We start from the raw sequence: 27,660 nt of genomic DNA, 5'->3' as shown, positions 1-27,660 counted from the left end.
ATGCGTATAAATAAAATATGGCCAATACGCTGGCGTACGTCGAATAAGTTATGGTCACTGCCCTGATACTTCTTGGCAGCGGTCTTGGAAATTTTCTTTGGCATGATGGTGATGTTGACACTGCGATGTCTCGTGAGGTTATGATTTGAGTCATCAAGTGACACTGCGATGTCAACATGATGATTTGACTTATCAAGTGGCAGCCTTTTTATAGGCTACGGCACGTGATCGTCGGCCATACGCTGCCGTGCGGTTTGCATAAGTTAGACTGGCGTTGGGCATAAGTTGTGAACGCTATGCATTTGTTGGTATAAGTTGTCTATAGGTTATAGAAACGTTCTACATAAGTTACTAATATGTCATGTATACGTCGAACTCGTGAATACGCTATGTATACGCCCAAAATGCAAAAGAAAGCTGTATGGCAGTGGAACATGCAGTGAAGTATATTATACTATAACAGTTTTGCTCTGAAATTACATACTGTATACTGTGTACGAATTGAGTGTACTGTGTATTTTTAGTTGCCACAAAAGGGTGTTTCTAAGCAAATGTTGTCCTGCGCACTGTGAAACAGAATCCTTGCGACCTTTCAAACTAGATTGGAATTTTTTTTAACCAGCTTCTGCTGCGCTTCATCAAACAAAAAAGTGGTTGCACAAAGTGGAAACAAGAGACAGAGAACCCTGATAAATTCACCATGTTTATTAAATCTGAAATAAATAGCACACTTCCAAATGCATAAAATATATTACTGTGAAAAAGAAGCATTTTCCCGTTTTATTGCATCATAGCCATCCCTTTAAAGCACCAATAAAAAACATGTTTACAGCATGGTATTGTAAAATACAGTACACTTTATTGTATGAAAGATGTAGAATGGTGTCATACCCAATTTTTACTGAGGCTTCTGTAAAGACTGTATTTTGGGGTAGAAAAAATGTTGACCGTAGTGTTTAAATATATTTTTAAAATAAATTTGTCCACATGATTCTCAGTAGTGATGAGAAACTCAATTCCTTTTACTGACGTGAGTGGAAGTGAATCGGGTAGTTGATTCACTCGTCACAAAGCGCATGTGCAGAAACTCGGACTTGCTCAACATTTTAATTTAGCTAGCGTTAGCAGCGGTGTGTAAGTGAACGAGGTAAGAGACAAGTACCCGCGAGTCCCGATCAAGTAAAAAAATATAGTGATGAACGAGTCACTGTCGTTAATCTTTTGTCAAGCCAAAGTGTCAAAGGAACACCATTTAGACCAAAGAAATATAAAAGTTCATATTCAAAAAATAAGACTCAGACTCAAGGTTACAACCTACAGGACCCATGTCAAAGGAAAAAAACAAAAAAAACAAAAGCCCAATATGTAATAGAGAAAATACCCGTGTTTGTGTAGACATGACCAAAGTAAACAAAGGAGCTGACAGATGTGGCGCTAGTGCAGCATGTCCACCAGCCTCTGGTAAGTTTCTCTCTCCTGTTTCAGGCTGTGATGCTTCACCACGTAGACTTTTCCATTCCTTATCACTCTCGCTCTCAGCTCATGATCTGACAACAGCCTCTGAGACTGATGCACAAATTCCTGGCAGGGACAGAGGCAAAATAAATCTCATTTACTGCCAAACCCCACTTGAAGCCTGCCATTGAAGTTGCCTGAAGAGGGTTTTTTTAAAAGCAGAAAGCCATATTACAAGACATGAGAGACGAATACAGATAAAAGCATTTGCATTGATACGTAACTACTTCAAAAGGATGGAGATATTTTTTGCTCCAGGTCCAAATATGTCCAATGGATCTTTTCAGTTCGTCCTATATTAACTGCCACTTACTTAGATTATTTAGAATATTAAAAAAAAAAAAAAAAACAATGTTGAAGACCATTACCCACCAAGTCTCAGGGACCTGCTGGGTGGTGGGGGTGACGCAAAAAGTTACACCAATTAAAACATGATCAATGCTCAGTGAAGACATACGGCATATCCACACTGCATTCTAGGAACCAAATGGCTGATCAGACCGAGGGGTAACTCCAGCTCAGCCCGGCTCTGATCACGTGTGGTGACGGCCGCCCTTCCTCCACCATCCATGGAAAGGACTTAATGTCCTCCTGCCACTATCTCACGCTAGCTTAGAGTGGCTGTAGCTCTGTTGGCTTTAACCTGTGTTATTGTACTTTTACATCACACTCTGGTTTATTTATCTGGATTACACACATTGAATGTTCAAACATTTATATTGAAATGGTAAGCATTGTTTTAATGGATAACGTTTACACACTCCTTTTTAAAATGTTAAGACTAGCTCAAAAATTTCAAGAATTTACACTTTGCACTGTTGGATCTTAAAAAGGTCCTAAGCAGAGCTCCAAAATGCAAAAGGAAGACTTGGGAGTGAGATGGGAAAAAAAAAAAAAGAGTAAGCAATGTATTGCAAATAAGCAATGTAGTGAAATAAGTTCTTCATAAGCTGATCAAAAGTTTAAGACCACAGCTTTTAAAATCCCAAATCATGGCAAAAATGTGGATTCGGTGTCATTTTCTGTCAGGTATTCACACCGTCATCATCTCTTGATGGCAAAGGCAAACAAGCTTTCTCTCTTTGAATGCGGTCAGAGTGTTCAGCTGCACAATCAAGGCCTCTCACAACGTGCCATTGCTGCTGAGGTCGGATGCAGCAAGACAAGTCATTTTCTTCAGTCATTTCTTCCATTTTCTTCAAAAGATCCTAAGCTTTATGGAACAAAAAGCATTACGTAACATACACGCACTAGGCACTGTTTAACTACCGTAGCCGTGTACTGTTTTGAAAAGTTTCTAGCCGCAGAGTTTAATTAGCCGTGTACTTGTACTTAGCCGTGTACTTGTAGTTAGCTGTGTTTTGCACTGTTTGCGGAAAAAAAAAATATTTTATAAAAAGTTTAAGACATCTCCTCTGTGTAATGTCTTTCTGCTCACTAAATGTCCCTTTCTATGACGTGCACACCTGCGGCTTATACACCGGTGCGGCTTTTATAAGAACATATCTGGATTTCCCATTAAATTTAGTGGGTGCAGCTTATACATTTACGGCATTTACGATGCATTAAATTGCATTACTGTAGAGGGTGTGTTCTTTCAATCATCTGGATTGAGTAACAAAATGGAACATTTACTATTATCTACCATGTAACCGGAAATTGTTCCAAAAGTTTAAATTAGCTGAAGCAAAGCTGGAATTGATTTGACAAATTGGATGGCATGAAAATTATATGATCAAGTCCAGGAGTTTGTCTTCCATTTTGGACTTTTTGGATTCCAGCTCTTTTAGCTTAGCTTGCATGCTTGCTATCAGGCCCTCGGCATCTGAGGCACGTTGTTCGGTCTGCACCACTGGCTCGACAGTTGCCAATCTTCTTCCTAATAACCTTAATTGCCTTAACCACGCCATCAAATCTTGCAGCAAAGTCAGTTTTCAAGGAGTTTATCAGCGCCAACATTGTGTCTATTTTTCATCCACGAAATTTGCTGTCATTTTGTGGCTCTTTTGTTGCCGCCCTGCTTCCAATAACTTTTACTTGCTCAACATCAAGGCACAACTCCGTCAATTTTTGTTGTTTAGTTGAGTTACCTTTTTCTTTGGTGTTCTTGCAGCATCTCGGAATTGCATTATGTCACTTTTCATAACCTTTGTCTCTCATGAGCATATTTTTTTTAAAGGATTTGTGGTAATTAGGAGCAGAGCGATGTAACACGTGTCTTCCTACATGGCGGCCATAACCGGAAGTCTTCTTATTGCATTTTGAAGCTCAGTTAGAACCTCTTTAAGATCCAACAGTGCAAAATGTACATTTTTGTAATTTTTCAACTGGTCTTAACATTTTGATCAGGGGTGTATTTGTGAGAAAAAGGGATACACTCGCTGTAGTAGTTGATTCAATTCCGCTTATTTACAGTTTAAATTCACAGAAGCCTATCGCACCAGTCAGTACTAAAGCGCAACGTACAATCACAACATGTAATCAGTGTTGTTAGCTGCATTATTTACCTGAGGGGAAGAGTATAGCAGACCAGTGACCTCATGTTGCACCACAGCTGTATTTCCCGGAATGTCCCTGGCCAACACAGGTAGCCCCAGATCCATGGCCTGTCGGAACACACAGCATTACACCAGGCAGGGTGTCTTCTAACTGGTGGCTTGTTTGTGTAGCAAAGCTGCAGAGCAAAACTACAAACGTCTACATCACAGGGGTACAGGGAATTTTGGGCCTCATGAAAAAAATATATATTAGGCCCCCCTGGTCACCACATTTTGAGGACCCAACTAACCCATTAAAAGCTATTTTTATACTATTTGACTTGAACCTGAATTTAGTTAGGTGCAGGTTTTAGAGTAATACAAAGGGAAAAAAATTGTTCTGTGTGCAAAGTAAAAAAAAGAAGATAACGGAATTTAAAAAAAACGGTCAGGGTTGGGATCCACCCCACACCCTCTGACTTAAAAAGCAGCAGCTGTACCATTACGCCACCAGGGACTGACTAGTGAGTGGGTACATTCTGCCATTTTATTCTATAGCTTGATGTCGTCATGAGATTGACCCTGAGCTCTTTGTGGAACAATGCAAGCTGTTTCATTTATTTACTTTTTAAAACTGTGTGTAGAAGAAGCTTTGTTCATTTACCATAAATGTTTCCATGAATGTGGTAATGTTCCTGCAGGATATACTGCATCATGCATCATCCATCCACCATTTTCTATGCCGCTTATCCTAATTAGGGTTGCGAGGGTATGCTGGAGCCTATCTCAGCTGACTTCGGGGGAGAGGCGGAGTACACCCTGGACTGGTCGCCAGCCAATCGTGGGGCACATACACTGTAGACAAACAACCAGTCACACTCACATTCATACTTATGGACAATTTAGAGTCACCAATTAATCTAACATGAATGTTTTTGTAAAATGTGGGAGGAAACCGGAGTACCCGGAGAAAAAACACGCACGCACGGGGATATATACTGCATCATGCAACAGTAAATGTTTATTTAATGGTGGACCCCTAGAATAATGACTATAATTTCATTATCTTAGCTTCTTGTTGTAGTTCACCCTGTAGCAGGTTGTTGAGACAAACATGATAACATACTAACCCAACCATAACCCTACAGTGGGTTGTCTTAATCAAGTGTGTTTAGAAGAGATTAAGTGGATTTGCAAATTTTGCTTGCTCAGGAATAAAACAACAGGAGTCATAAACTTGAACAATTGTGACTTATTAAACAATGAGTGTATTCCCTACTAAATTATAACAGGCATATTTGATCATGCATTTGATGTGAAGACTTCAATGTTTTCATCAGGTGATTTGTTGCCCAATTACCCATGAAGTCCGAAGACGTTTACCTCCAAGATAGCTGCTGACATGCCTTCTGAGATGGAACTGTTGACCACAGCAAAGCACCTTTTCATGGCAGCGTGAAGCTCCGGCTGGCTCCTCTGCCGAGCCAAAAAGACCCCTGCTGTTCTGCAGAAACAGTGACAAAGCTCAGTTCTGGCGTGACTCAGGGCTCACAACGGCGTGAATGATCGTGAGCAGCAGCGACAAGCTCAGGGCAAGAAACACGGCCACACAACATGTGACATGCACACTGAGTTCAGGTGAAGTCCTAACCATTGAGGGCAACCGCGGTTGTGGTGAAAGCCCATGGCGAAAAATGAACAGATCTGCCCTGACTACCAAGTGGGAGAAAGTGAAAGAAGCCACCTGAAATTTGCATTCACTTTACATTTCTGAGGGATAACTGTAGTTGTATGTGCCATTTGCTGTACAGAGTCAAAAATTTTGGGGGTAAGAAATTGCAGGCAGTTTCCCAAATTGCAAGTTCTTTGAAGTGTGCAACTGGCAATGAAAATTGAATGGGCACTTACCTCCTAACAACAGCTTCGACTGCATCAGTCAGCACAGGATCAATCTGGGAGATAGACGAGCATTCATGATAATTAAGAACGCAGGGAGGACCAACTACACAATGGCTCGATTAATGATTTATACAGAGAGCAAATCATTTTCTGAAAATCCAGTATTTTTCAGAGATTGGGGTCAGGGTAGGGTGGATGGCCGATCTGATTAATTGCAATGTGGGATTTGTGTGCATTAGCTTACCCTCAGAAAAGTCACAGCATATCAATTTAGGTCAAAGATGTAGCCAAGCAAGCTGCTACTTTTTCATTATATTGTAAAGCACATGGAATTTGAAAATAGAAACACAAGTGCATTCATATTTAAGAATACATTTTATTATCGTACAATAAACTGGTAGATGGCCAGCACGAGATCAATCACAGTATGTAAGTAATGGCAGAATCAACAAACAAAAATATAATGCACATATTCTCAACAAATAAAGGCAATGCTTAAAACAGTTGTGCCGGGACCGATGAGTTATATGTGTCATCACTGACAAATTGACCTGAATTTTCCTCCTGTGTATTTATGGTGTGTAACATCAGCTTGAGCAATGCATGTCTCATCCAAACAGTCATGAGTCTGTATTTTTAGATTCCACAGTTATCTCTTTAATGCATGTTGACAATGCTTATATTGTCAATATTGTGGGAAAACAATAGACAAACATGTTTATTTTATAAATAAAATGAAATATATGCCTTTTAATTTATATGAGAACCAAAAAAAACAAAAACAAAAATAATTTTCCTGTGATTCAGGGGTGTTGGGATGAATCATCTCTGCTTCAACTGAAGTGTTTTATCAAACAAGAACAAAGCACAGTGGAGAACATGGAGACAGTGGATTAGCCCTCAGCCATATCTAATGCTGTTGTTTTGGAGAGAAATAAAGTGGAACAATCTTTGACAAAAACACTGTGCACTGGTGTCATATCAAAGCAGTAAGGAAGGAGATGAAGACACACTTTGCTCAATTGAAAATAAATTATTGAAGGGGGGCGGTCACTGTTGCCAATACATGACTTATGCTATCTGTTTTACAAAACTGCCCAAATCATGGCAAATCCATTTACTGTTTGACTTGAAGGCATGAGACACTGGACAGAAGCAAGAGGGTGGAAGACATGGAAACGGGCAATTGATGTCATGTGTCACATGCCAGTGTGTGTGCAGATCAAGGCTCATCCATGTGCATCAAAAAGACACAAAGCTGTACTGTATACACGACTAGTTAGGCAAGAGCTCATCTGAAATATGCAATAAGCAGATGTCAGTTTGACACAAAAGGGAACAGGCAAGGCACTACAGCTGATGACTCTCAGCCTGTTTGGAGAAAATGCATGCTCAGTGCTGACTACAATTGCAACTAAATAGTTAAAGCTATCTCTACTCTGTCCAATTAGCAGATGCTTGAAGCTCCAGGGTGTGTTTCAGTAGTACTAACTGTATATAGAGCCAAGATGCAGAGAGAAAGAAAAACCTGGCGTATGTTGGAGGACAAACACATAACTAAAGATTAAAGGCTGTGTACTTACCCTCGGACCAATTATAACAAGAACATGCTGGGGATTCTCACTGTGCCACTCTGAAAGACACACAATAGGCAAATTGGAAGATGGGCTGGAGGACCAACAGCACCTACATCTTTATTTGCGTAACAGATGCAGATCATTTGTTTGATATCATTTTTATTTACAATGTAGCGCTGTGGGTGGGACACTACTTTGTGGTAGCCCGCCACAAATAGATTTGGTACTACCTGTTCGCCCTCGCTCATAAACACATTATAACGCACCGGGTCTGCCAGATAATAATAAGACGGAGCAGAAGGGATCAGTGTTGCCAACTTAGCAACTAATCAGGCCCTCTAGATACACTCCTGATCAAAATTTTAAGAACAGCTAAAAAATTGCAAGAATTTACATTTTACACTGCTGGAAGGAGGTTCTAAACAGAACTTCAAAATACAAAAATAATAATTTTAATTTATTGCAAACAAACAACAAACAAACAAATTCAAGTGAAATAAGCTGTTCATCAGCTGAAAAGTTTAAGACCACAGCCTTTAAAAATGTGGATTCAATCTTCATTTTTTGTCAGGTATTCACACTGTCATGATCTCTTGATGGCAAAAGCAAAAAAGCTTTCTCTCTTTGAACGCAGTCGGACATTTGGGTTGCATAAGCAAGGCCTCTTGCAGCGCATCCTTGCTGCTGAGGTTGGATGCAGTAAGATAGTCACGTTAAAGTACTTCAAAGATCCTGAGGGTTATGGATAAAAATGAGATGTTTTCCACACAGCACAGTGGATTGGGCGCCATCATAATTTGTGGTGCTTTTTCCTTTAACGGAACAATAGAGCTTCAAGTTGTGCAGGGGCGTCAAACGGCAGCTGACTATGAAAATGTTACTGTAGGCCCTCGTCTGTGTGGTAATGACCGCCACTGTTTTGGACCGTTCGACATGTTTCATTGATCTAAATCACATTGAGAACATTTGGGTATGGATGGCAAAGGAAGTTTTCAAAAATAGACAACTGATGCCCTCCGTGAAGTCATCTTCAGCACCTGGAGCAATTCCCACTAGCCCCCGGAAACACTGGAATCAAGCATGCCCAATACCAACAATGCAAAATGTAAATTCTTGCAATTTTTCAACTCGTCTTAAAATTTTGATTGTACTCTGAAAAAAATTAAACCTAGTGAAAAGACTTTTGGAAGGTCTGACATGAAAGCACGTACTGCTCTTCTCAACAAGCCGCGAGTACTGCTGTGAGTCCCCCCACCACCTAAAAGACGAGTCCGTCTTATGTGTGGCATAAAAAAACACAAAAAGAAGCGACAGAAGAAAGTTAATTTGCACTTCTAAATATATTTGTTTTGCATTTCACATTTTTTACTCACATTTTGCTCATGCGTCATAGCCAATTATGCAAATTAAACGATTATTTCATTACGTCACAGTGATGTATTGTTGCAACCAGCAACAACAATAAAAAACATTAAAACATCTGATAAGTTCCAAAAATAATAGTGTTTAAAAGTGAAATGCACCTGAAAAGCTTTCCACTAAATAGAGTGGGTCCTTGATTCGTCTGATGCCGCAGATCAACAGGAAAACATGGAGCCGTTCCACATGCTCACCACTTATACCTGGAGAGAGGCCAGACATGAAGGAAAAACAGCGCTAAAATAACAAAACACTGCATAATGAACATCCCAAGTACATTGGCAGGTAATGAAAGTGATACATCACCCAAGGTCATGAAGGAAATAAGAAGGCAGTGACTAATGTGTAAGCGCAATTCCCTGATCAGAGTTGTAATGCTCAGCAGGGAAATTGGGAGGCATTGAAAGGCTGTGGCCTAATAAGTGTAAGTCATAACTATCCTGCCACAGTGCGAGTAGCCGGAGCAGACTTACATTGTTGGAGAAGAAGTAATGTCAGATTGTTTGAGGAAACACTACTGGGTCAGCTCTTTGCCCAATTCACCCGATGTTCGATGCAATTCGGAGATTATTTGAAAACTGGCAGAACAGTGACAGTGACTATACTGTTCAGCATCTGACCTTCAGATGGCGGAAATGCTAATAACTCAACGCTGGACTGTTATTACCTCACACACAGACAGACACAGACACACACACACACACACACACGCCCTGTGCAAAATTCAGAATTTCAGAATTCAATTCAATTCAATGGAAGAATTTTAATTTGAACTGACTCTACTCCACAAGATGTTGAATTTAATTTGAATTTAACAGAAGTGGAATTGAATTTAATGCAATTCAGATAAATTAATTCTCATCACATATCAGTGAGAATTATATACTTTTAACATACATTTTTCTTCCAAATGACACAAACAGACACCACCCTTAAGCATGCTCCTTAATATTGGAAAGTTTAGCAATTTATAAGAAGTAAAAGGGTAATTATTTATAATTATCAACAATTTATTTCACTAGTGAACTCCAAATGTTTGGACAGACATTTTAAAGACTTGGATAAAACAATTATTGTCCCAGGCCTACAGTAGTGCCTGCGAGACAATTTTCTTTCTGAATGAAAAATCCTGTCACGTTTTAATCTCACGAGATCGTTTGACACGGGATCTTGTGACATCCGTACTTAATTGTGCAAATCACGGGTGTCCAAACTTTTTTCCACCGAGGGATGCATACTGAAAAATCAAAGGATGTGGGGGTCCAATTTGATATTTTTATATATTTTTAAAATTTTTGTAAAAAGGCTAAAAAGAAATTATTTGTAAATTATTTGTAAATTATTTGACTGTTTGTAAATTGACAAAGACAAAGCATTGTGTTGTTATTAGCTATTAGCATCAGCATTTCACATACATCTATTGACATCGTGCCTTTTTGCTCTATTTTCCCCATTATTATTTTTACAGTGTGCCGTGTGGTAACTTAGCTGTAACTTCGTTGCTAGTCACAGAATGAAGTTGACGTCAGAAGTGTCGTTTCTTGGTTTTTCTTTACTTCGTAACACAACATACGTTCAACATGCGTCTGTATCACTTTTTCGGGTTTCTTGTTCTGACTTCCTGAACTACTTCTTCTACGCTCTGTACAACCTTGCGAATTAGCGACACCTGTCGTTCAAACATGTCATTTCACATAACTTATCACATCTATTGCACAACACTACCATATTCTTAACTATAATACAACCATATTTAAATTAACTAAACACACACAAATATATATACAACATGCCGCACAACAACGAAAATGGGCTGCAAATGCCCCCCGGACCACACTTTGGACCCCCTTGTATAAAATATTGTTAATATGAAAACCTAAAAAAAATTGACAAAAGCTTCCTGTCATTTTTAAAAAATCATACCAGTGTAAAAATACGTTGATATTAAAACGTAAAAACAATACAATAGCCAATTTTCATTTTTAAGACAATTGACAAAGGCGCCATGTCATTTTCTGATGTTCATTGTTCAAGTGTTCAAGTGTAAAAATAAGTTAAATACTGTTCATAAGAAAACCTAAAAACAATATAACAACCTTTAAGACAATTGACAAAGGCTTAGTGTCATTATTTGAACATACTTAATTGTCATACAAGGATAAAAAGAAGTTAGCCAATGTTCATAATGAAATGTAAAAAACAGCCAGTTTGGACTTTACTCTTCTTCTGAAACTGTCATGATATTCAAGCAACACCTCCATGAGCATTATCATTTTTGTAAAGGCAGAATTTGTAGTTGTACCTTGTACCAAGGTATTCTGGGAGACGAAGTGCTGTTCTATCCTCTTATCCAACAATTCAAATTATTATTAACAAATTCAAAGTCAATAATTGAATTGGAATTTAGAGGTCATTCTCAATTCAATTCCGAATTTTGTACAGCCCTGACAGATATCTCAATATCTCAAAAAGTGTTGTAAATATTTGCCCTTTATAAAAGTAAATACCCCACATTGACACTGCAAACATCCACATGAGCAAATGCTGAGAGTTCCATGACAGGCAAGAGAAATCCCCTGCTGCCAGTTAAGTCCAGATCAGGAGGCTGAGGCAGATCTTTAATGCTATTAAAGCGGCTCTAAAAGTGACAGCGTGGAGTCTGGGCATTGACCCTGATCCTCAGAGCCTATTGTCAACACAGCTGCTAATTCTCCTAGATGTCTTCAGCAACCTTGCATTGATTTAAAGCATGACAAAGCAAACCAGCTCAGGTAAACACCCAAGTACTGACATTAAAAGAAGATGCAGGGAAATAATGATAGACAGTTGTAATTGTAGAAGAGATTTTGCAAAATGAGCAAAAGAAGCAAGGGAGTCACTAAGTATAAAAATCACCTAAAGTGCAAGCATCAATCTTTCCCCTCCCATTCCTTCTACTGTATATGCACTTCACTAAGGTCTATGAATAAACATCTTTTTTTTGTTTGCCATCGACTTCAGAGGGGCATTGTGAACATAGTTTGATCAGAATACGGTAGTGGCCGTGCATGCATGAAAGTGGTCTATTTGAACTGCTCAAGTTAATCTCTGTCTCTCCTCGATCACACAACATTGTTTGCAAGGACAAAATAATGACACTATGTGTCACAGTGAGAGACATTTTGGCACTGTGGCAAGCAGTGGCTGTCATCAGGAAAAATACTGTATAATTTCTTGCAGGCAACCACTGACAACTGAGTTAGCAATTGATGCCCATTTCAGCTCTGATGAAAGATTAATTTGCTCTCATGAAAAGGACAGACTTATTATCGAGTATAGGCCAGACTTGAATAAAGATGTACATAATTTTCTTAAATCTGTCACTTTGGAAATCTATACAATGTGACCCCTGAAAGATGAAACACCAGTCACACAGTACTTTCATTCAGGTAGGAATGCTCTATTTTCTATTTCAACCAAAGCAATTCTAGAGAGAGCTGAGGTGAACACACAAGGTATAGAGTAAGCGCTGCTGGTTAAACCAAATACACCGTATACAACTTTGTACCAATTTATGTATGTCACAGGGGATGTCAAATACCTCATCCTGTAAAAAGCAACAAGCCACCCAATGACAAATAAAGAGCAAGGCTTAAATTATCCTTTAGGAGCGTCCAAATAAGTTCAGTTATCATTTTAGAAGCACAGTTGTAGCAATTTAAAAACTACAGGTGAGCACAATTATATATATATTCTGTATTGTATTATCTCATTCACTCATCCTCATTGCTTCATTTAAAAGCAAAAAATTATGTGTAGAGTATTCTCCTGATACAGTTGTGGAAAGAAATATGAAGACTGCGTAATGATACATTTTAAATTCTGATACTTAACCAAGCTTGAATCTCAAAATAATCCTAATTACGGTTACCTTTTCTGAAACACATCAGGGGAAAAGAGCACTTAGTATGTTGTGAGTCAGATTTCAAGAATAACTAATGGAGAACAGTCTGTGGGCAATTAGTATGACTTGCACCAGTTGTGAAATGTGGTGACAAATGGCCTAAGGCTGGAGAGCTATTAATCAAGCGTTGCTCTCTGTACACAGCACCAAGGTACTCGAGTGGACCCCATCTTCCAGAGTCCAAGTTAAAGATGCATGAAGTAAAAATACACCATTTGAATTGTAGTTCGAAAAAGTACTGCAACAAAGCAACATGTTCTAGTTTGTAAACCATTATGATGCACCATTATGTGGTGTTAATAAATGCTTTGATTCGGGTGTATACCTAAAATTGTATCAGAAGAGGAAGTTAAAAAAGACAAATGTAGACTAAAATACCATGGGGACCTCACACACACCAATTCATGTATTTTGCACATGCAGGTGTTGTAAAAATTGTGGGCTATAGATTTGACCTGTATTTTCATGGATTTATAAATTATTACTGACTTATGGTGAATAAAATGTGTTTTCTGTTAAAAAAAAAGGCTTATTTTCAGAGGAAAAAAATACAGTCGCCCTCCGCTACATCGCGGTTCGAACATCGCGCCTGCACGCTCCCACGGTTTTCAAAAATTAATTAATAAATGATCATTGTTTCGTGGTTGAATACGGCCTGTTATTACTCAAAACTAGGGATGCTCCGATCATGGTTTTATGCTGCTGATACCGATCATCCATGAGTGACATCATTCGATACCGATACCAATCACATAGATTAAGAGTAATTTTTTGTATTTACTATTGGCTATATCAGAGGTCACCATTGTTTTTTCTTGTGAGAAATACTTTTACAAAATTAAAATGGCCAAGAGCTATTCATTTTTGCAACATTTTCATAGCTATTTCAACCCAAACAAACCGAATATGCTTGTTTGACTAGAACATTAACAAATTGCACACATTTTGTATTTCACAATGCATTTCTTTGTAGTGTTCTCACATCATTAACTGAAAACCTGAATGAAAAGCAGGCTTGCGGGTGCCTCATGTGGTCGTAGGGGGCTCCCTGGTACCTGCGGGCACCACGTTGGTGACACCTGGGCTATATGATATGAAAAGGAAACCATAAAATTTAACCATAAAACATATTTATCTTACTTTTTCAAAATCACTGGTGACACTTCAGGCGCCTTCTTTAAGGAGAATTAGGATGCGAAAACAGCTTGATGGCGCTCCAGGAGGACCCCAGCCAAACCCGGTTTCCTCCTCCGTTTTGGCTACATTAGCCGCCGCCCGACTGATTGAAAACTCACTACACCCTACCAAGTGCCCGCCCCCCAAATGCTGCACCAAACTAAAGCTTTTTAACGCGCTACCCCGGCGTGACATTTTTCGTGGCATGTTTTGCAGGATGTAAAACTTGTAGCACTCTCACAGCGACAGGAAGTCCCACACAGCAGACGTGCTTGTTTTGGCTTTGTGAAGGGAAAGTGGGCGGGAGATGGTCACTATAGGCTAGATGCTGCAATGGGGGCAGCAAATGTAAGGCAGAAGATGTTATTTGTTGTGTAATATCTGCGACGTTGTGCGGGCCTTTAAGAGGTGGGGCCTGGGAAGTGACATGTGTGACATAGCATGGTCAGCAGTGTGGAGAAAGTGAAGAGTGCCAGTGATGGGCGTGAGTTGTGGCTGACAGCAGCTCCTGCCAAATGTTCACTACATATGTGTTCTCTGTGCCATTGCAGTAGTGTTCTACTACACTGGCCACTCGGTATCAGGAATGTTACATTGAGACAATAGCTACCAAGTATGTTGTCGATGCTAACATGTGAGTCTATGTAATGTCTTATTTATGTCTAAGACGTCTTATTTTCTATTATTATGTCAGCTATATTGGGTAATACTGTACAAGTGTAAAAGTGGCCATAGGAGTGTTATTTCATGTCCAGAGGGCTCTAATAATGCTAAAAAAAACATATTTAGAAGGTCTTAAACGGGTTCTCTATGCTTTAACTATGAAAATATTCCATTTATCAATAACAAAGCCTACTTTGCGGAAATTCACTTATCGCGGTCGGGTCCTGAACCAATTAACCACGATAAACAAGGGACGATTGTATATTTTTATGTTACTTTGGGAATGCAAATGCTAAATTGTCAATGTTAAAAAAAAATACAGTATTTATAAAAAGGTTATCAACACATTCAACAGATCATAGTTTTTAGTGAAACCAAGTACTTTGCAGGCAATGAGTACTACAAATATTTTTCAACACGGTGGTACCTGAACTTTGCAAGAATTCAGCCCAGTCGAAATCCTCTGCAACTTCTGTCTCAATACCTTTAAAGTAAATGAAAATAAACACCAATATAAATTTCATATTACAGATAAAGTTCAGTTTAGTCATCAGAGTAGGGTACTCATAATTTCAGCATTAACACCTTAATCAGAATTGTTTTTAATCGTAGCTCTAATGTGGTGGAGGTATTCCTCCAGTGTGTTGCTGAGGGACACAGAACTCCTGATGACTGTCTAATTGGTTCAGCCAAGAAAAAGAGGACAATTTTAGGGTACAGGGCTGGGACAGAGGAAAGCCGTTTAAGTGCCAAGCTTCCCAAGGGCCCTGTACATTCTGAACAACAAAACAGATCACCACTTGCAAAGAAAGGCATCACTTCTCCCTTGTGCATACCAATGGTGAAGGACAGAGAGGGCCTTTCTGGACTGGTCACAGGAAAGGCGTTCTGACAATTTTCGTGAGGTTATGGCGAAATGTCACACAACTAAGTAAGTTAACATGTTAACTGCAAGAGTGTGGATATTGAGGATAGTGTTGGTTGGTGGAATTTCCTTAATACTAATGACCTGCCCTATGTAGAGGAGACATTTCTGAAGTAGTTGGTACACTTCTCAGGGGCAGACATAGGGTGTGAATGAGGATGACTCAGAGATCCTCATTTAATAGGAAGTAAAGTAAATTGCTGCATCAAATGAGTTCAGGTTTATTGAAAGACATTTTAGGCTCTTATCAAATATAATGGGTGTTGGGTAAGAAAACTAACAAAAAAAGCCAGTTGAATCACAAACAGAATGAGTCAAAGGTAGCTAGCCATAAAGCTTAGACATTCAGTAGGATTTTGGGAAGTACAACCGCTATTCCTCCATGCATGGAGTCATCTGAGGCGGTGGTCACAAACAGGACATGCTTGTGAACACACTGGAGAGATTATATGGTATACCTGGTTTGGGAATGGTTTGGCATCTTTGAGGAGGAACTTGAAGGTGATGCAATGGGACGTGACTCATAATTACCTCATATGCTGGAAATACATTTTTGTGATAATAGCTTGTTAAGTAAAGTCACTTTTGAGCTGTATGCAGGGATTGCGTTTGTGAAGTGCACATTAAATCAACATAGAAAGCAGTGTGCAATGTAATGTATTCACTGATCAAACGGACAGCTCATAATTTTGAATGCTATCCTTAATGACGGTTCCATAAAGCATATGCATAAGCATAAGCATAAGCATAAGCATAAGCATAAGCAAATGCATGAAGACAATAAAATAACAGAATATTTTACTGGCCTGGGAATTGCATGCAGCCGTCCCATAATTACTTTAATCTATGCAAACAAAGCTCCTGGCAGGAAAGACAAAATGAGGAAGTGATTTGGATTGTCCTACATAGCATGCCAATAGTAAGAGCAAATAGAACTCTGCATCCGTGAAAGCATGATAACAGGGGAGAAATGTGAATGTGAGCGCATTGGTGAGTCAGGGATGCACTTGCATGAATGTTCTTGCTGCAGAGCTTACCTTGAGGCTGGACATATATTTTGCTGCTTTGGGAATGCTATGGGGGGGAAAATTACATGAGGTTAAAAGATGTTAAGAGTTGTAAACAATTGTACATTTACATGTGACTGTCCAGAAAAATCTAATCTTCGAAAAGATAAACTTCTCAGCGAGGTACTTAAGATAATTGGAATTTCTACAAATTAAAAAAAAAAAAAACAATTACATGTTATCACACTGGATCCACTCATGTTGCGTTTTCTCTGTCACTGTAAAATGTGTGTGTCAGCCTAATGCCAGCACTAAATGACAAAGATAAAGCATGCCACCAGCCTTGATGTGCAGTTCATTGCTAGAATATAATCTGAAAATAAAACACTGCAATATTGTTTCAAAGCCAGATCTGCATGCAGCAGGCAGCCTATTGTTGGTGTAGTAAAAGCCCTTCAGTTATTTTTATTGTACTAGTCAAGCTCCTGGTGTTTGTTGTGTCATAAATGCAAAAAAAATTAAAGGCAGTTTGCTCTCACAACATAATGGCTTGGAGTGCACTAAACGAGAAGGGTACAGACCTACATTTTATCTATATGAAAGTACCATCTCTTGCATTTGTAGTAGTTACATAGTTATGTTATAAATGTAAGTTGTAAATTTCATGTGAATGTGAAAGGTAATGCATACAGGCAGACATAAAATAAGTCAGTTGTAAGTTATCAGTCATGAGAAAACATTATTGCAAATTGTTCAAAACATATGACACATGATCCACAGACCTGCAATGAAAGCAATTATTCTGCACTTTAAATTTAAAATATTGCAGACAGAATGGAAAAAGGAATTGAAAAAAGTAGCCATACCAAAAACAACATGGCCTCCTCCTTCAGTTTGTCCGTAAATGCAACTGCAAACCTATTAAAAACACACACTTTAATGTAACCCTTATAGGAGCAGTTTCAGAAAAAAAGACATGTCCTAGATTTGCCCTATATCCTTCTATAAGCAGCACAAATTTTAACAGGAGATGAAATTCTAACAATGGCGGGGGTCAAATTCCTGAATCACATAGCTCACGACATCTTTGTTTTCAAGCAGAATTTATGTACATGGTAGTAGCAAGAAAGCAAAGAATATCGGGGAATCGTTTGTGTGTGTGTGTGTGTGTGTGTGTGTGTGTGTGTGTGTGCATGTGTTTTACATGTGAATTGTCGTGGTGACTCTGAAGTACAGCGGAACCTTGGTTAGTGTCATTAATCTGTTCCAGAAGGCCTGACTCTAACCGATAGGTACTCTAACCAAATCAGTTTTTCCCATGAGAAATAATGCAAAACCAATTCATTTGTTCCAGAAAGTCAAAAATGTTTGTAACATCTGAGCACTTTCGTGCTTTTATTTTGTATTGCCCTTGGATACTTCCAGTTTTCTCTGCTTGCAAACTTCCAGTATATAATAAAGTATATAATAAATGCTATATAATGCCTAATAATGTAATATAATGCCAAATGCTTAAAGAAGTAAAGGGGTCTGTTTTTCTCATACCCACTATTGCTTATTGTTCTGTTTTGAGTAATATCACTTGGTCAAGCCTTTTCTAACATTTCACACTACAAAATAAGTAATAAAAGTATGTATGAGTCGTGCTGTTATTGGACTGATATCGCTATCGGACGATATTTAAGGCCGCGATATCGGTATCGGATCAGAAGTGAAAAAGTTGTATCAGGACACCCCTACCATACGTTGCCAGTCTTTCCCTCTTCAAGATTCAAGAGTTTTACTGTCATATGCACAGTAAAACAGGTAGTTATACTCAATGAAATTCTTATTTCATTTCAGAACATAGGAAACATTAATACCAATAAATTAAGCAACTCTTGCTTGTAGTCTCGTCCCCGTAGCGTTTTTGTTGACCTCCGCCAAGCGCAGATCAAAGCGCAAGCACACCGCGGGCGTTATGTTTTTGCTGGTGTTTGTCTGTTTGTTTGTTTGTGTTCAAAATAATTTGAAGAGTTCTGAATGGATTTGGATGAAATTTTCAAGAATTGCCAAAAATGGGATATGGAAGAACTGAGTAAATTCAGAGAAGTCCTGCCGGTTCTGTTGGGCATACCGTCTCGGCTGTTCATTGGAGGGGTCCTGCCGACGACCCACCGCCTGTCTGCCTGCCTGTCCACCCTGGGTGACGCTGGAACGTCTGGGATGCGTTCCTTGGGCGAGGGGTACTGTCCAGACCCGCATTACTTCTTGTGTGACAGCTTGTTTATTTCTCTGTTCATGCCTTAGTTCCAATTTTCATGCCCTTATTTTGTATTATATCCTGTTTTGTTTTGTTTTCAGCCACCTTTACGTTCCTGCTTTTACGCACATAGCGCTAATTTGCGTGGTGATTATTTATTTCAGGCGGTAGTGTCTTTCTTTTGTTGGTGCGTTGTTTGTTTTGTGCATGTTTGTTAATGCCTTGTGCCATCTGTGTATGTTTTGGCTACATGCTTCTGCTAATTCCCTTTTTTCTGCTCTGCAGTTATTAGAATTAAAGACTTTTTACCTGTACTGGGTTCCCGTCTCTGCATCTTGGGGTCATCGCCACACCGAAACGTCACATTATTTTTGTTAATAAAAGACTGAAGTTTAATCTCCCTGTGGCGATGGTGTTGTGGGGCGGAGATGGGGCTCCACCACTCTGTAGGGCTGCCCCCTTGGTGAGTTGGTGGGGGCGGTGGTAAGCATGGGTTGCTTGGAATGTTACAGTAATGGGAAATTATTTTCCACCAGTAAGGGGCACCAAATAAATTGCCCATTTTCAATGTATGCTTGTTAAATAGCAAAACAATTTGAAAGCAAAAAAAAATGTTGAAAGACATTTTCAAAACTTTCTCAGCATTTTCTGAAAAATAGCAATTTATTTCAAAGTAGGACTACAAATGTGTAACAGTGGTCAACCCCACAGTCCAGTCCTGCACACGTCGGGCTTGAACTGGAGGCCACATATGTTCACTGATTGAGAGTTAAGTGGAGCAGCATTAGCCAGCGAGCTAAAAGGAAGAGGTTGTCAATTCACTGTGCTGCACATTTCTTAATGCATCAGCTAGTTAGGTTCGACCAACATACATCACAATGAACACTTCACTGTTTGTTGTATTCTCTTGTTGTAACAGGTATTATTTGTCTTTAGAGGAAGAGAGGGAAAAATGGCTCTTTTAATCGTAAAAGTTGCACTAGGCCAATAAAACAAACATTCTGAACCAATAACTCTCATTTACATTAGGGTTAGCGAATTTCACTTTGACATTACTGTGTGACACACCTGGTAAATCGCTCAACTCGCTCTGGATAAACTGAGAGTAAACTCCTGCTGCTAGTCTAAATATCACAATGGACAAATATTTAAGTCCATCAGAGATTTGTTCTTTGAACATTTTAATTTCTATGAAACAGGTTTGAAGTACTGAGGTTGAAATGTTTGAAATATAAATCATTCTTATGGCGTTTAATACAAATGGCAGCACAAAAGGGGTAAACTATCACTTCCTGTACCTCCCCTCTCCATTAGATATGCAATATGTAAATTTTTGGAATAAGTACCATTATTACCTTCTATGCATTTTTTACTTTTGTAAATGTATTTTTACAATGTAATTTAGTTTTCTGAAATGGAAATCCCTTTGGTAAGAGGAAATTTGTTTTCAGTTTTTCCCTTTCTGTTATACTTCTTGGCCACTGTGGTAAAGGGCTGACAGAGTAGTAACAAAGGTTTGTATGTGAGACTGTTAGCAAGGGATTGCAGGGATTCAGATGATTTAAGTCTTAAGACCTGCGTGTCCACGCTTCTCCCACATGCCTCTTAGATCGGCGTAACAGATGCCCTCCTGCCTGTTTTCATCTTAACAAAATCAAGGGTACAGAGCTTTGTTGTACCTTGGAGACGTATATCAACGTATAGTTCAGTAGATGTAATTCACTATTAAATATGAAAGACGAGGTTTTCTTTAAATTAACTTACAAAGCAAAAAAAAACAAAAAACTCTACTTTTAATGCTCCTCTCATCCACAACTGCAGAACCTCTAAAGTTCAACAAAATGCTGTCAATTATGCTGACTGACTTCCTTGTTGCTCCAATCTTAAGAGAATTTTGGATCACATCACATACAGTGGTGTGGTGTTTTTTTTGCATGCTTGTCACACTTAAATGTTTCAGGTCATCAAAGAAATCAAAATATTAGTCAATGACAACACAACTGAACACAAAATGCATTTTTTAAATGAAAGTTTTTATTATTAATGGAGAAAAAAATCATGGCCCTGTGTGAAAAAGTGATTTCCCCCAAACCTAATAACTGGTTTGGCCACCCTGAGCAGCAACAACTGCAATCAAGCGTTTGTGGTAACTTGCAATGAGTCTCTCACAGCGCTGTGGAGATATTTTGTCCCACTCATCTTTGCAGAATTGTTGTAATTCAGCCAAATTGGAGGGTTTTCGAGCATGAACTGCCTTCTTACCAGCATCTCAACAGGATTCAGGTCAGGACTTGACTAGGCCACTCCAAAGTCTTCATTTTGTTTGTCTTCAGCCAATCAGAGGTGGACTTGCTGGTGTGTTTTGTATCATTGTCCTGCTACAGAACCCAAGTTGGTTTCAATTTGAGGTCACGAACAGATGGCCGGACATTCTCCTTCAAGATTTTTTGGTAGACTGCAGAATTCATGGTTCCATTTATCACAGCAAGTCTTCTAGGTCCTTAAGCAGCAAAATAGCCCCAGACCATCACACTACCACGACCAAATTTTATTGTTGGTATGTTGTTTTTTTTCTGAAATGCGGTGTTACTTTTACGCCAGATGCAATGGGACACACACATTTGGGTTGGCTGGCCACTCCTGGGAAGGTTCACCACTGTTTCATGTGTTCGCCATTTGTGAATAATGGCTCTCACTGGTTTGCTGGAGTCCCAAAACTTGAGGAAATGGCTTTATAACCTTTTCCAGACTGACAGATCCTGAATTACTTTAGATTTCGGCATAATGTCTAGCTTTTGAGGATCTATTGGTCTACTTCACTTTGTCAGGCAGGTGCTATTTAAGTGATTTCTTGATTGGGAACAGGTGTGGCAGTCATCAGGACTGGGCGTGGCTGGATAAATTGAACTCAGGTGTGATAAACCAGAGTTTAGTTATGTTTTAACAGGGGGGGGGGCAATCGCTTTTTCACATGGGGCCATGTAGGTTTGGATTTTTTTCTCCCTTGATAAAAGGTTTCATCTAAAAACTGCATTTTGTGTTCAGCTGTGTTGTCACTAGCTAATGTTTAAATTTGTTTGATGATCTGAAACACACATGCAAAAAATAAATAAATCAGGAAGGGGCAAACACTTTTGCACACCACTGTATAATGTAAGTTTATTGCATTCTTTCCAGGCTGAAGCTGTTGCCATCTTAAAATGTTGAACTGTACAAACCTTACACAATCAAGGTTTTAGAAGCTTTGACTCATTATGAAATCCTGCATTCAGTCAGCTAAATAATGATGTGGCAACATCACCTTGCTTTAAGTAGAACTTTCTCCATAACCGCACGCTTCTTCTCAACTTTCACATCTTCATTGATGTCTGTTCCACCAAAGATAATGCCAAAGGGTACTTGAATGTCTGTTGGGAAGGACATTTGTTCAAGCAGATTTGAGACAGGTAACAAGTTTTCAATATCTGTGATTTTTGTACGAGATGGCACAAACATTTGAAAAAGCAACATGCATTTTACCAAGGAGGAGTCTGCCTGCTTTGAACAGATGAATGGCAAGCGCCCCGTCAAATTCAAGATTTTGTGATAGCATGTTAGCCACATCAGAGGACGACTGGAATTCTTCCGCATGGCGGAGCTCACAAATGTGTCCTGCTGATTCAATGTAGGACCTGCAGATATAGTGAATAAGATACAGTATATATTGGCATAGGTCTGCTCAAAAAAATCTTGATTCGCACTAACATGCGATCAAATTTCTAAATGACACTGCACTATCGTTGACATGACCAACACTTCCTCCTCACTTTCCCTGTCCCCCAGTTAGGACCAAATCAATATGAGCCACACACCAACAGTTAGTGGTTTTGCTGCATCCATCCATCCATTTTCTATACCGCTTCTCCTCTTTAGGGTCGCGGGGGCATGCTGGAGCCTATCCCAGCTGACTTCAGGCGACAGGCGGGGTACACCCTGGACTGGTCGCCAGCCAATCGCAGGGCACATATAGACAAACAATCATTCACACTCACATTCATACCTATGGACAATTTAGAGTCTCCTTGGGCTAACTTGGGCATTTCTGTGTGGAGTTTGCATGTTCTCCCCGTGTGTGCGTGGGATTTCTCTGGGTACTCCGGTTTCCTCCCACATTCCAAAAACATGCATGTTAGGTTTTGTCTGCAACATATCAGAAATGTTGATCACTGTTTTCTAAAGTCAAAGCTGATGTTTTGCCTAAAACACAAAGATAATAGGCCTGTGTTCATTGATGGCTAAAAAAGTGAATAAATATTTACATTTCAGAGGCTGTAGTAAGAGGATATTTACATTTTTTTAATAAAAAGAACAATTAATCCACTACCAAAATAGTTGTTAATCGGATAGGATTCATTCTTGCAGCTCTAAAGTACATACTGCATACTGTGATTATCTAAAGTGAGCTGATTTATGTGAGATAATTGTCCTATTTAATGGTGTGAAGTTAAATCCATTTATTGACTTACCGACCAAACTGATCATGTTCTTCATATAAATGTACTTTATAACTTTTATATTGATACAGAAATTTCCCTAGATGTAATGTCATCAAAATGTGTCAGTCAAATTAATTAAATTAAACAAAGAGCGACACATTGAGGTCCACAATGCCGTTGGCAAAAAAGGGCATGTTCTTAGCAATTTTATGGCTTGCATGCTGAACACCAGCAGCAGTACTGTGGAAAACCCCTCAGCTGCTACCAGCATTTTGCTCAGAAAATGATTCCACTTTTTGATCAAAACCTCAAGGCATCAAGTGCAAAGTTCATTTGATTTTTTGTTTTATTTTGAAACATTTATTTCATTGAAGAAAGAAGCAACAAACAAACAATATTAAAACAATATGACATAAAAACAAACACTCTTCAAACCAGAATGAAAGGGAGCAGAAAGAAGACAAGTCTTATTATCTCTGCCCCTTCATCTTGTAGTTACTGAAGTTGACTAAATATGAACACAGTACATGTGTTGCGATTGCTCTTGTTCTGTATTGAAAAGGAGAAATTAAGAGTAACTTACTGTACTGTTCATTTGACCTGGAAACAGGCTGGAAACAGGGTTTGCACTTTTTTTGCATTGAATTGTAGTCTGTATTTCATTTTCTGTGACTATATTGTACCAGACGATGGGTGTTGGACAATATAAATCTGATTGTTTCTCAACTATGATTACTGGTGTTAAATGTATCTAAATTTGAAACACTGTCTACAATTTCAGTACCGACACCTCAAGTGTCAAATTTAGCTAAGAGAGTGCAGGTATGGCTTCTGACCTCTGCTTCATCACAGACAAAGCATATAAATGAAAAGTAAGGATCATTTCAACTGAACTTCATCCATCCATTTTCTCTGCCTCTTATCCCCACTAGGGTCGTGGGGGTACGCTGTAGCCTATCCCAGCTGACTTTGGACGAGAGGTGGGGTACACCCTGGACTGGTCGCCAGTCAATCGTAGATACTGTAAACAATCATTGACAATTACATTCATACACTAACTATGGACAATTTAGAGTCACCAATTCACCTAAAATGCATGTTTTTGAATGTGGGAAGAAACCGGAGAACACCCACACACGCACGAGGAGAACATGCAAACTCCACACAGAGATGCCAAAGGAGATAGGAACTCAGGTATTCCAAATCTCCTGACTGTGTGGCCAACATGCTAACCACTCAGCCCTAACTAAACTTCAATTGGAGTCAATTTTGCAAACAGTAGAGTGCACCTGTATAGTTGGAGTTAAAGGAATCCCTGACATGATTCATCAACTTTGCTTAAATATGTTATATATTATGTTCTACATTGTTAGATTTTTTTAAAGTGAATGGTAAATTTGTAAAAAATACATTTATAGTTGATGCCGCCATCCATGACAAATTAGCTCACAGCTCAACCTCATTTCCAGAAGTAACGTCATCGGGTTGACACCTCTCAGCTAAAGCAGAGTAAACAAATTAAGTATATCATCGACTTAGTTCAGTATATTTTTCATCCAAATAGTAGTCATACCAAAACATTGTGTGCTGCTGGATGTTCACAGTATCTGATAATGTCAAGAGGAAGGTTTATGACAACAATGAACAAAGCAAGTGCAGAGATGGACGCCTCTGGTACACGTGGAAAAAAACAAGGCGACGATAAACGACCACTACGGCCAGTACCACATCCACACACAATGCCAAAGAAGTTATTTTAAGGTGAACTGGAAGAGGTGAATCTGGGTGAGATTTTTTTCTTTTTCGGATGAGAAAGGGCTGCTCTGAAAAACAAGCTGCAACGCTAAAGTAGCAAGCGTGGACTAAATGTCATGTGTAGCTTAACCGTGCATGTAATACTAGCGTGCTTTTTTTTTGATGGCCGGATTTACCGGAAAAAGGAAGTTTTACGCTTAGTTTTTCCGAGTGTTGCCGAAGAGACCGGAAGATGGTTGTTTTTTTCGGTTGACATTTTTTTAAATAAATTTTTCTTATTTAGACAAAAGTAATATACAACAACTATGACATCAACTTCAAGTAAGTTTCCAGGATGAACTAGTTCCACAACAGGCTGTTGCAACACAGAAAGGAAATTCCATTATACATAATTAACAAAATAAATGGTAAACAAGAAAAAAATTGAACATTAAATTCTAAACTAGGGGTTTCCTACAAGATTCAGATCATTAATTGGATGATAGTTCTATGACTTGTTTTGTCTGAGGTTGACAACAAAGAAAGATACATTGTGAAATACGCCTTATCGTTCTTTTGAACCCACTCATGTACAAAATGGAAGTTGGACTACCTGAAGTTCTCATGTTTTGGATGGGTGTGCTACTACAGATGTGCACATCTGATGGCGCTCACAGAGGTCCAAGGAATGTTCAGATCATTTGTATGTATGCTCATGTAACCCGCCCTGTTTCACACTGCCCACTATGGGGCTGGAACACACGACCTTTGCAATGGGAGACGAGAGCGCTGATCATACGGCCAAAAACCCAGACTGTCGACCGCGTGTTCAGCGCAGCTCTCAAGGCAGAGGGAGTGAGGTTTTACCAACGTACACTTGCACAGCCTCAGAGGCTGGCATCAGTTACACTCAAACACTTGAAAAATTAGAGGGAACATTGTTAGCAAGCAGCCTGCAGCTACTAACTCCGCTGTCACATCAGCTACAGCAGAGGTCACCAAAGTGGTGCCCACGGGCACTAGGTAGCCCCCCATGACCACATGAGGTGCCCGCAAGCCTGCTTTTCATTCAGGTTTTCAGTTAATAATGAAAGAACAGTAGAAAGAAATGCATTCTGAAATACAAAATGTGAGTTGTGGACACCAGCATTTTGTTAATGTTCTGGTAAAACAAGCATATTCGCTTTGTTTGGGTTTAAAATAAGCTCTGAAAATAAATGTTACAAAAATGAGTAGCTCTTGGCCATTTTCATTTTGTAAAAGTAGCTCTCACAAGGAAAAACGTTGTTGACCCCTGAGCTACAGTATATGCTAACCTGGAAAACAGTGGCATATACTATGTAACATACTGTTCATGAATTGATTGGCTGTGTAAGTAAAAATAAATCTTATCATTGCCTGGACAGTGTTCGTCATTGTGTTATATGTTACCACTTGTTGTCGCCTGTCATTCACCAAGTTGCATTTCAAAATGGTACAGAATAAATGTTATGTGTTTATTTACAGTTCATGTTGGATTTTATTTTATGCGCTGCATGCTGTGCGCTGAGGACACTGGAGAGGGCTTAGCGGGAACATTGGCAACAGTATCCCGATGCCGTCACTTTTGGAAATCGCTGAACTGTGACAGCTAGTTCGTCATGGGTGGCGCCATGAACTATAAATGTATCCATCCATCCATTTTCTACTCCGCTAATCCTAATTAGGGTCGCGAAGGTATGCTGGAACCTATCCCAGCTGATTTCTGGCGGGAGGCAGGGTACACCCTGGACTGGTTGCTAGCCAATGACAGGGAGTATAAATGTAATTTTTGCGAATTTACCATTCGCTTTCAAAAATCTTAACAATGTAGAACACAATTACAAACAATACATATTCAAACCAAGTCCCACGTCAGGGACCCTTTAAGTTTAACAGCATCGTTTCACGTTTCGGACTACTTCTTTACACAGTACACATTGCTTCTGCTGATGCAGTCAGCTCTTTAATTGTATAAATACCTGTATCTAAAAACAACATAAAATAAAAGTTGACGTTTTATAACAGTGGTGGGTGTTGCCCAGGTTAACAGTTTACTTCTCAGTTCTGCTTCACTGATAATGCAGTCTCACAACAGTGCACAGTGCAGTGCACCAGCTACGAAGGAATTACCTGATTCGCTCAGCTGTGGTGTGGTTCCCTGTTTTGGGTTCGAGGCAAGCAAGAAAAAGTAATTTCATGATCTTAATAATAGCCGAATACGTATATGTGCATAGGCGTCACTGAATGTAAAAAAACCCTACAGCCTTAATGTGCTAGCGTAGCAGGCTAGCAAGGCTGACGTTTCCTAGAGGGAAGGTAAACGCCTTACTTGACACTATACAGTACAGTACTTTATTTGGACTGTTTACATGTCCGTCTACTATTTAATTCCCTGGAAACACGCAACATTGAGCGCAGCCGAGTGTGGGTGCAATATGTGTTTTTTATGACAAAATGATTTTGAAACAAACACTGGAGCCAACACATACGGCAGACTTGCTTGCAATAATTTATCACGCCAGTGTGTGTTGGGAGTGTGACATTAAAAGGCATGAAAACGCCGACGCGTCACTTCCTCATTATGGCT

General features: G+C 39.3%; 2 protein-coding genes across 4 annotated transcripts in view; one reads left to right on the top strand and one right to left on the bottom strand.

The window, feature by feature from the left end:
* Positions 1-694: 694 nt before the first annotated feature.
* Positions 695-27,437, bottom strand: glt1d1 (glycosyltransferase 1 domain containing 1). 3 transcript variants are annotated; one of them, XM_054772629.1, is made up of 12 exons: positions 27,204-27,437; positions 22,363-22,514; positions 22,145-22,250; positions 17,468-17,519; positions 16,632-16,668; positions 15,097-15,153; positions 8,992-9,090; positions 7,475-7,524; positions 5,901-5,944; positions 5,376-5,496; positions 4,023-4,121; positions 695-1,581 (listed from the first exon to the last, which is right to left on the bottom strand). In XM_054772629.1, the coding sequence occupies exons 1-12, from the start codon at positions 27,269-27,271 to the stop codon at positions 1,435-1,437; spliced, it is 1,032 nt and encodes a 343-aa protein (XP_054628604.1). In that variant the 5' UTR covers positions 27,272-27,437; the 3' UTR covers positions 695-1,434. The 3 variants fall into 3 exon arrangements, with proteins under 3 accessions (XP_054628604.1, XP_054628605.1, XP_054628606.1); XM_054772631.1 differs by having other exon boundaries at positions 1,442-1,581; positions 5,376-5,491; XM_054772630.1 differs by lacking the exon at positions 15,097-15,153.
* The window catches only part of slc15a4 (solute carrier family 15 member 4), a 46,748-nt gene continuing 46,250 nt past the window's right edge, over positions 27,163-27,660 (top strand). Inside the window, exon 1 of the mRNA XM_054772628.1 lies at positions 27,163-27,261. The gene's annotated coding sequence lies outside the window, so the exon portion shown is untranslated. The remainder of the gene's footprint in view (positions 27,262-27,660) is intronic.

Source organism: Dunckerocampus dactyliophorus, chromosome 4 (assembly GCF_027744805.1).
Source record: "Dunckerocampus dactyliophorus isolate RoL2022-P2 chromosome 4, RoL_Ddac_1.1, whole genome shotgun sequence".
Classification (NCBI taxonomy): Eukaryota; Metazoa; Chordata; class Actinopteri; order Syngnathiformes; family Syngnathidae; genus Dunckerocampus; species Dunckerocampus dactyliophorus.
This window is presented reverse-complemented; position numbering and strand designations above follow the sequence as displayed.